General features: G+C 35.7%; 1 protein-coding gene across 1 annotated transcript; it reads left to right on the forward strand.

The window, feature by feature from the left end:
* The first annotated feature begins 349 nt into the window (after nucleotides 1-349).
* LOC114313624 (class V chitinase CHIT5b-like) lies at nucleotides 350-3,072 on the forward strand. The gene is made up of 3 exons (XM_082925003.1): nucleotides 350-532; nucleotides 761-1,952; nucleotides 2,709-3,072. The coding sequence occupies exons 2-3, from the start codon at nucleotides 800-802 to the stop codon at nucleotides 2,729-2,731; spliced, it is 1,176 nt and encodes a 391-aa protein (XP_082781129.1). The 5' UTR covers nucleotides 350-532; nucleotides 761-799; the 3' UTR covers nucleotides 2,732-3,072.
* Nucleotides 3,073-10,729: the final 7,657 nt, after the last annotated feature.

Genomic DNA, 10,729 nt, shown 5'->3' on the forward strand with positions numbered 1-10,729 from the left:
TAACAACCACTTCCCATGAGTTGCCCCCTTTCACTTATTTTCAAAATAAAATTTTAAATATTTGTGTATTGATTTTTTTTTTTAAATTTCAATTGTACCCAAAATAAATATAAACGTATTTAATATTTTTTTTATAAATTATAAACCTTACCAAATTAATAAGTCAGCCTTTTGAATTTCATTTGATAACTAATTGAATAAGTCCCACTAGCCGACAGCTTTCTAGAAAAAAATAGAAAACACTGCAACCTAACCCATCAATACTAGTCAAGCCACCATTTTCTCATTGTCAACTTCTTCAATTAGATCCAAATTTACACACTATTTAACTATTTAGAATCTCATCCTCATGAACCATAGCTAAACAAAACCCTCCAAAACTCCCTATAAAACAATGCTCACATGTCTTATTGAATGAAGATTTAATAACTCCAATAATGTGTGATGTATACTTGGAATTAAATTTGGATTACACATTTTCTTTTCTTTTTTTTTTCATATTTTTCTCCGTCTGAATGCTTTGATTCATACCATTACTGTTTTTTTTTTTTTGATCGGCAAAGTAAAAATTTCATTAACAACATGAAATTAAAGGTACAGGAAAATGGCATGCATCGAGAGAGATTCGGAAAGTACAAATTACCCCTACTACTGCTACTCGCATCCATACAACCAACCTCTCGGCCTCACGATTTTTTTTTTTTTCACGAAAAAAAAAAAAAAAAAAAAAAAAAAAAAAAAGTTAAGAAGGAGTATTGCAATTACTGTAACTCCTATATATGTTTCCGAAGATCATAGTATGAGTATTGCAATATTGGCTACCCACAAAAAAACAATGGCAGGCCTCAAAGATTACTACAATTCCTACCTCTGTGTTTTTGTCATATTGACTATCACTTGTAGTTGTGCCATGGCCTCAACCTCACCATCTCTGGCAGTCAAAGGGGCCTACTGGCCTTCATGGGCCTCGGATTTTCCTCCGTCCGCCATCGATACTACGCTGTTCACCCACATCTACTATGCTTTTCTTTCACCTAACAATGCCACTTTCAAGTTTGATATCTCAGACTCAACAGCTTCAATGCTCTTGAATTTCACGTCTACGCTCCACGCAAAGAATCCACCGGTGAAGACAATTTTTTCAGTCGGTGGAGGTGGCGAAGGCCCGGTTATCTTTTCCAACATGGCATCAACTGGTCACTCAAGGAGGAGTTTCATTGAGTCATCCATTGAAGTAGCAAGAAAGTTCGGTTTTGATGGTGTTGATCTTGATTGGGAATTTCCTCAAAGCCCAAAAGATATGGAAAATTTAGGCCAATTACTCCACGAATGGAGGGCTAAGGTCCATCAGGAGGGTAAGGCAACAGGCCGGACCCCTCTCTTGCTCACCGCCGCCGTTTACTTCTCCGTGGACTTCTTCCTCTCCGACCTCCAACGCTCGTACCCGGTGGGTTCGGTTAAAAAGAACTTGGACTGGATCAATGTGATGTGCTACGACTACCACGGATCATGGGACACTTCAGCAACGGGGGCCCAAGCTGCGTTGTTCGATCCAAAGAGTAATATAAGCACGAGTTATGGGCTTCGGTCATGGATCAAAGCTGGGCTCCCTCCAAGCAAGTTGATCATGGGCCTGCCATTGTATGGGAGGACGTGGCGGCTCAAGGACCCTAGATCACACGGTGTAGGAGCTCCAGCTGTTGCCGTGGGCCCAGGATCAGACGGTGTCTTGACTTACTCCGAGGTGGAGGCGTTCAATAGGGCGAATAATGCCACAGTGGTGTATGACGGTGTCACGGTGTCTACGTATTCCGTGGCGGGAACATCATGGATCGGGTACGATGATGCCAGATCAACAACGGTCAAGATAGAATTTGCTCAGGTCCTTGGGCTTCGTGGGTACTTCTTTTGGGCCGTCAATGGTGATTATGATTGGAAAATCTCAACACAAGGTAGAGTAATTTCAAACGTAAAGCAAATTTATACCTGACATAGTTGGGTATTTAACCATATTAATTATATGTCCAAAAAAAAGTTTACCCCCACGGAAAAGGTATGCACTTAGGTTTTCTTTAATAAAATTAATAATTCAAAGTTGAAAATTGAATTATGACCTTTTAAGTTGAAAATTTATTTGATAAAAATTTAAATGTTAAATTAGAATAAAATGTGTTGATATGCACATGATGAAATTTAAAATATATTATTTTTTATTTTTATATCATGGTGATGAGATGGTGGAGGTGGCGGCTAGTGTGATGCCAATAGCAATGGTGGTAGATAGTGGTGGCAATGATGGTGGAGGGGTGGTTTAGTCTAGGTAGAGAAGTGGTGGTGGTGGTTATTGTGGTGGTGGAAAGAGTGGCGGCTACGGCAACCGTAGTGAATTATTTCAATCGTTCTTGAAAACATAAACATGGACACACAGTCGGAATTCCCTTATTTCAAAATTTTTTGTCTCTCTATTTTAAAATATCTAAATCTATTAAATGATATTTTGAAATTATTACATTTTAAGATTTTCATATAATTATGAGTGTTTTGAGGAAAAAAAACAAATAAATTTAAAAATAAAACATCCTTAACCCACATTCATATATACATGGATACACACATGCAAATCGTGCAGTTCAAATTTGAACACATATCATTTTATGTTATTCTTAATTCTAATACAATGTTGATGATTGTGCTTGATGGCTGTGCAGCATCAAAGTCATGGATTCTCTAAAAAAATTAAGTGGGAGCATGAAATGCATCTTTGGAATGGAATTTTTGAGAAGAAAAAGACGGCTTTTGTTCTGGAACATCACACCAATAGGCTATGTATGTTTTTTTAATGTGTTGAAAGATTAATTTCTTTTACTGCTCAAATCATGTGTAAGGATTAACGTTATTCTTTCTGTTTAGATGTCATGTCAATGTTTTTTTTTTTTTTTTTTGGTGCTTCAATTCCTTTCACTTGTAGGTGTGTGTAAATGTGAAGATGAAACCATGGAATCATTGGATAACAACGAATCTATCTATGCTGTCAAATAAATAAATGGAATGATCTGTCTCTGTTTCTGTCTTCGTCTTTGTCTTCATGTTTATGTTTGTATTTGTTTGTACAGTAATATTACAACTTCATGAATTGTATCTCACTTTTGTTAAAAAATATCAATTTATGGTTTTTTTTTTTATACTTAAATTTCACACTATACCAATTCAATCTCCACCACACAAATATATTATGAGTAAAATTTAAAACAATTGTTCCGAATCAATAAAATTCTTGTTGTTTGTATGATGGTTTGTGGAGATAAAGGGAAAGAGAATCCAAATAAATCTAAAACCATTAATGAGATTTTACTGATTCAACGATCATAAATATTATTACTAGTACACTATAATAAATTAAGATTTTAAAAACAAAAATTTAAGAATAAAATTACTTTTTAGGGACAAAATATTCCAAAAGTGTCATTATTTTATTTTTACTGACAAAAATGGATATTTAGTGATGTATTACTAACCTTTTGGAACCAAAAGTTTTGTCTCAAAAAATAAAGCTTTTTGGGACCATGTTATTTTGTCTTTATTAGCGACATTTTTTTTTAAATTTTGTGCCTAAAAACTCGTTTTTTGACTTTTCAAGACGATCTTTTAGCGACTGTCCTCGCGACAACTAAAAATATTTTCTAAATGTTATTTGCAACAAAACTTATATTTTTAGAGACAAAGAAAACTTGATTTCTAAAATTCTTATATATTATAGTGACAATTAAAAACTAACCTGTAACAAATGTGGGGTTTAAGCAAGAGTGACGACACATATTTCTTTTTTGATTGGTAAAAAGAAAGAAATTTATTGATGAATAAAGAGTACAAAGAGTTCAAACAAAATAGATCAATACAAAGATAGAAGGAGAAAGCAGCCTCTTAGGTTTGGAACATATCCCAACTAGGTATTAGCACATAGAAAACAAACCCAAACAAAGCTAATTAAGCACTAACATAAAAGGCAAGGAGCCAAAAAGGCAAGAACTACACTGGAAGAGAAGGTTTCCTCTTGCCTTTAATGTGACGCATTGTTTCAATTTGGAGCAAGAAGTCTTTTACAGAGAACCCATCAAAACTTGAATTAAATTTCACCCAAAACACTAATTGAAACTTGATGATATCAACCAAATCATCCCAATGAGTTTGCTGCTGGTTGAAGATGAAATTGTTCCTCCAAAGCTAGAGGTTCTAGTAGATACAGGGGAAGAAAGCTACCCAAATGATTTTTTTGAGGCTTTTGAACTTAGAGTTGTCGGGCAATTTTCACTATATTAAGAATAAATAAAGTTTGTGTACTTAACAACAAACAGAAGAAATAAAGAAGGAGAGAGACTGTTTGATTACAAAAATCAAATCAGTAAAGAAAATAAAATAAAACAATAGATTCTTATTTTGTTACAAAAATAAAATCAGAATCTGATAAAAATAAATAAATAAAACAGAAAGTAAATTAAGTACTAACATTATGTATTTATTGAACAAAATTCTGATCAAGTCCAGTGTTTAACACTGTGTCCTTAAGACAGATTCGTCCTCTCCACGATACTTTCAAATTATGGACGTCTATCTCCCAGGATAAAATGATCAACCACAAATAATAGCAGCACTACAAATTATTCATACAACGAACACACTTTGTGTTTACACTCTTTCTCACAAGAAAATAATGCAGCAAAAATACAGAGAGAGCAATGGCAGAATTTGGGCGAAAATTCAAGTGAAAAATCCAAATGAAGGACTGCCTATTTATAGATGCAGTGGTACCTTTTCAGTTTGATTTAAATAGGTAGCGAACCTATTTGAACAGATACTGTACCTGTTCGATAAAGATTGAACAGGTAAAGAACTTGTTGGGTTTGAATTTGAATAGATACGGAACTGTTTGGGTTTAAATTTGAACAGATTTGAATTCGAACAGATATAAAACCTGTACAGAAAATCTAAAGAGCTCTAACCAAATTTTGAAACCAAAAAACCGGACATATTTTTATTTTCCAAAAAATAAAAATAAGTTCAAATGGCCCAAAAAGAATTAGTATTGGGCCGGACAAACTCAACCCAACCTCACACCACGCACCCACGTCCAAGCCTAGGCGCAGCCCAGCCCAGCCCATCTGACCGACCGGCGGCGAGGGCGCGCGTGTGTGTTTATTTTAAGGTCTAATGGGTCTAGCCTACTCTGCCCATAACCTCACCCTTCCACAAAACTTGGGTACCCCTTGGGGCCCTCCCCAAGTTACAAACCTAAGCATTAGAAGACCACAAAAGTTTGCCTACCAAACCAATGTGGGACAAGGCTTTAATTCAAACCTTTAAGGAATTTTCACCAAAACTCCATTTCTATGAAGCTCACTTTTGCTTCAATTTTCCATTCACCCGATAATGGTTTTGAGCAACCAAATATACTACGTAAATCACAACGCGGCATAGAACGCGTTACCACTTAGACCCGTCAAATTTGGTACATGGGTCCTACCTAAAAATTAGATCAAAGTTGAGGAAAATCTTATTTTCCAAAACTATTTCTAACAATCCCTTACATAAATAGAATTTGATGACAACGGAAATGCAACAATATGCAGAATTTGTCGAAAGAGTATAAATCGAAAATATCTTGCATCAGGATAGGTAGCTTTCGGCCTTGAACCTTCCCTAGTGATAAACTATCGGACTTACTAGCTAACCAATGGACGTGATGCCTAGAATTGTTTAGCCGTTTGTGTAAGCCAAGACAATAGATTTCATACAAAATATCTTCTAACACATCGTGATTCTCACAGTTGTGTTCATTTTGGCCTTGAACGCTCCTGGTTATCCATGGATGTTTCTAGAGAATTTAGCCTCTTTATTTTCATATATTATTGTGACTATCTCTTATACTCATCTTGATTTTTATGCCTAAATCAAGATATAAGTAATCATTAAAAGAGAAGCTTATCTTTAAACCCCTGCATATAACACATGTTGCAGATATCACTCTCACCATAGGAATGGGTAGGGAATTTTAATCCCTTGGTGATTTCTAGCAAGCCACACATAACTTAGTTGTCCCTTTGAACTTAGTTCTTTAGATCTCCAGTCATTTAAGTAGGGTTACCATTATGATGACTCTTATGTAATAGGCTTTCATCCCATCTCATTTGATGAACTATACACTTGTTCTTTTGTCAAACCTTTTGTTAACGGATCCACAATATTCTCTTTAGATTTTATATAATCTATTGAGATTATTCCATTTGAGAGCAATTGTCTTACGATATTATGTTGACGACGAATATGTCGTGACTTACCACTATATATATGATTATGTGCTATGCCTATTGCAGATTAACTATCACAATGAATGCAAATAGCTGGCACAGGTTTTGGCCACATTGGAATGTCTTTTAAGAAGTGGCGAAGCCATTCTGCTTCTTCTCTTGCTTTGTCTAAAGCAATGAACTCAGATTCCATTGTGGATTTCATGGACTTCCAAGAAACAGCAGTGCCTCCCAGAGTAAAGACATATCCACTAGTAGATTTTGAATCTTTAGTATCCGATATCCAATTAGCATCACAATAACCTTTTAGTACTACAAGATATCTCATAAAGTTCAAACCATGATCACGGGGTAAATCTTAGTTATCTAAGAACCCAAATGATCGCTTTCCAATGGTCTTCTCCAGGATTACTAGTGTACCTACTCAATTTATTGACAACATAAGCTATATGAGGATGAGTGCAATTCATTAGGTACATTAGGCTTCCAATGATTTGAAAGTATTTTAGCTGAGACACTGCATCACCTTTATTTTCCAATAAATAAAGACTGATGTCTACAATTGTTCTTGCTACATTCATATCATCCTTGATATATTTACCAAGAATTTTCTCAATATAATGAGATTGAGATAATGCATATCCATCAGATGTTTTAGTAATTTTCATTCATAATATTACATCTGCAATTTCCATATCTTTTATATTAAATCTTTTGTTCAGTATTTGCTTAGCTGATTTGATCATGTTTTGACTACTTCCAATGATAAGCATGTCATCCACATAAAGACAAACGATGACATAACCTTTGTCAGTGTTTTTAACATAGACGCACTTGTCACATTCATTTATCTTAAACCCATTAGTAAGCATAGCATAATCAAATTTTTCATGCCATTGCTTATGTGACGCCCTTAAAATACACACCATAAAACACACTGATACCATACTCATGAACACACACAGAAGTCATCTTTCTCATTGAACAAAGAGAACGTCTACATTGCATACTGTACATTCCCATGAACTTCAAAATACTCTACCTCTGTTTAGTGAATTAGATAACTTACAAAAATAAGGCCTCCTGGGCATACAACATTACAAAACATAAAAAAAAATTCTGTTACAAAAGCCCCAAAATAAACACATAACTAATGGAGTCCTTGTCTTCAATTAGTTCCCAAAAGGTGATAATGCTAGTGCTTGAACCAATCCCTCAATGTGGCTGCCCTTCATCAATTCCTGAAAAAATTAGGTTAGGATTGAGCTAGGTGCCCAGTAGAGATACATTTATCCATGTATCTATTCCTTTGAACGAGATAATGGTTTCTATGAGGTAAAATGTTCTATTAATATTGTTTTCACAAGGACACAGTCAACAATTCATAATGAAGTATTGTACAATAGAATGATAATCACAACTCACATCAATCAAGTACTACAAGCAAATATCCACAACGTGAGAAATAGACTACACTCCTCTCTACACAAGCCCAACCAAGATCAACCTTTACTTTGTAAAGACAACCCCTACATTCGCCGGCTACCATACAGTGGGAGGTGGGCACCCTAAGAAAATCATCCATTTTTCCACTTTCGCCGGCTACTATACGGCGGGACTATGTGGACACCCAAAAACATTTTTCCCACATTCATCCAGCGATAACCCTAGACAGGGCAATTGGGCACCTTTTTAAACTCCCTGCGCGGGTTCCAACACAACACCATCTCCACTCTTCACCGACACACACATAAGGACTCATGTATGTCAACAATTTAAATCACATCTCAACCCCACATATGAACATCAACCATAATCATAGATAAGCAACACATAAAATTCAAAGAATCATAGCATTCAAGTCACCATCTCTCTAATCACATCAAAGCCCACATTGCATTTCTCCATTATTTATCCATGTCTATGGTTCAAGAGGAAATTTCAGTACACTAAGTAATTCCTATTAAATTAGAAACTTAGGGTTTTACCAAATTTGGGGTTTCTCATTCTTGGTCACCAATCTAATTTCTCAATCACATTTCCAATCATTTTTGAAAAGAAGAAATGAGAGATTTCTAACCATTGATAAACAAAAGAAAAGAAATAAAAGAATGTGGGTTCAATATCACCAAACCTACAATTGGTTCACAAATCACCTTAAATACCATAAATCTCTTCATTAATGAAGACATACAAGGGTAAAAATATCCCTACCTCAACTATAAAGCCAAATGTCCAAGCCCCTTCACGAATCTACCACAAACCCACAATCAAATCGGTTGAGAATGACCCTCTTCAAGTGCCCTCCGCCCCTAGCAAACGATTTTAGGGTGAATCACAAGTGTATGTGAGGTATTTGATGGTAGAAAGTTAGGGTTTCAAAAAGAGAGAGAAAAGGAATGGAGAGTAGAAAAGTGTTGTATCCGAATGATCTAAAATCGCTATGTTTAAAAAAAACTGAGATCGCGATCCTCGCTTGACCGAAGGAATTATCGCTCGAGCAACCACAAGCAACTAGTGGCCTCGTTCGAGCGTAAGAAGTTTCGCTCAAGTGCACAATTCCAAGCTTCAGGTCTGCCTCAGAAGCAGACGCACGCTCGAGCGCAAGAGTTCTCACTCAAGCAAATGAATGAATACACAAGCCTCGCTGGAGCGCCAAAAGGCTCGCTCGAGCAGAAACTGCGTCTGAAAAAGAAACCTGAAGACCCACAAAACTCGCTCGAGTGAAGGAAATCTCACTCGAGCGAAGAAGCAGATTTCACGAAGCTCGGTCGAGCGCAGGAAGCCTCGCTCGAGCAAAAAAGCCAAAAGCTGGGAAGGAAATATTTGGACCACTCAACAACCGTCCTACTCCAAACACACCTAACACATTCAAAAGCTCAGATTCAAGAGTTAAAGGAGAAAAACGGAACACAAATGCATTATTAAACCGCGTAACCCAAGGCCGAAACACTATGGAGATCGAGTCCAAAACCCGGATCGCTATAGCTTAGGAGCTTGTTTTAATCCATAAAGAGATTTTACAAGCCGATAAACTTTCTTTTCTTGCTCTGGCACTACAACCCCTTCGGGTTGCTCTATATAGATCTCTTCATTTAAATCACCGTTTAAGAAAGCTGTCTTAATATCCATTTGATGTATCTCTAGATTATACAACCCTGCTATGGCAATAAGCATGCAGATGGATGTTATTCTTGTCACAGGAGAATATGTGTCAAAATAGTCTAGACCTTCCTTTTGTCTGTAACCTTTTACCACAAGTCTTGTTTTATACTTGTTTATTGAACCATCTGCTTTCATTTTTCTCTTGAATATCCATTTATATCCAAGAGGTTTAGAACCAAGTGGAAGATCCACCAATTCCCAAGTATGATTTAGCATAATGGATTCAATTTCATTATTAACAGCCTCTTTCTACAAAGGTGTTTCAAGACCTGTAATTGCTTCCTTAAAGCTTTGAGGTTCATTTTCTAACAAGTATGTCAGAAAATCTGGACCAAAGGATTTTGATGTTCTTACTTTCTTACTTCGTCTTGATTCATCATCAGTTAAATCCTGTTGGTCAAGACCATTACTAGTCTCTTGCATTTGATTGTCATTAGTCTCTTGTGTACAATCATAAATTCTTTTTTGTGAACTTAATTCCTGTCCTTTTTTGTAAGGAAAAACATGTTCCAAAAACCCAGTATTCCTTGACTCTATAATAGTGTTCACATTTATATCTGGTATTTCTGATTTATAAGTCAGAAACCGATATGCACTACTATTCTGAGCATAACTAATAAACACACAATCCACTGTTTTTCGTCCTATCTTTGTCTTTTTCGGAACAATAACTTCAACTTTTGCTAAACACCCCCACACTTTTAAGTATTTGTATGAAGGTGGTCGACCTTTCTACAATTCATAAAAAGTGCTGTTGGTTTTCTTATGGGGTATTCTGTTAAGAACATAATTAGCAGACAATATTGCTTCCCTTCGCAAGTTCTATGGTAAGCCTGAACTTAGTAACATGGCATTCATCATTTCTTTAAGGGTTCTTTTCTTCCTTTCAACAATTCCATTTTGCTGAGGAGAATAGGGTGTTGTAGTTTGGTGTATAATGCCATATTATGCACAAAATTTATTTAATGGTGTATCATATTCACCACCCTTGTCACTTCTAACCATTTTAATGGTTTTACCAAGTTGATTTTCAACTTCAGTTTTGTAGAATTTAAACATTTCTAAGGCTTCATCTTTACTTCTAAGTATACATAACAATATCTTATGCAATCATCGATAAATGTTATGAAATACTTCTTGCTTCCTCTAGTTTGAACAAATTTAAAATCACACACATCAATATATATTAATTCTATAGGTTCAGGGTTTTTTTTCAACTGAGTTAAATGGAGCCTTAGTTAGTTTCGCTTCTACACAAATCT

This window comes from Camellia sinensis, chromosome 4 (assembly GCF_055761805.1).
Source record: "Camellia sinensis isolate YWXY chromosome 4, ASM5576180v1, whole genome shotgun sequence".
NCBI classification, from domain to species: domain Eukaryota; kingdom Viridiplantae; phylum Streptophyta; class Magnoliopsida; order Ericales; family Theaceae; genus Camellia; species Camellia sinensis.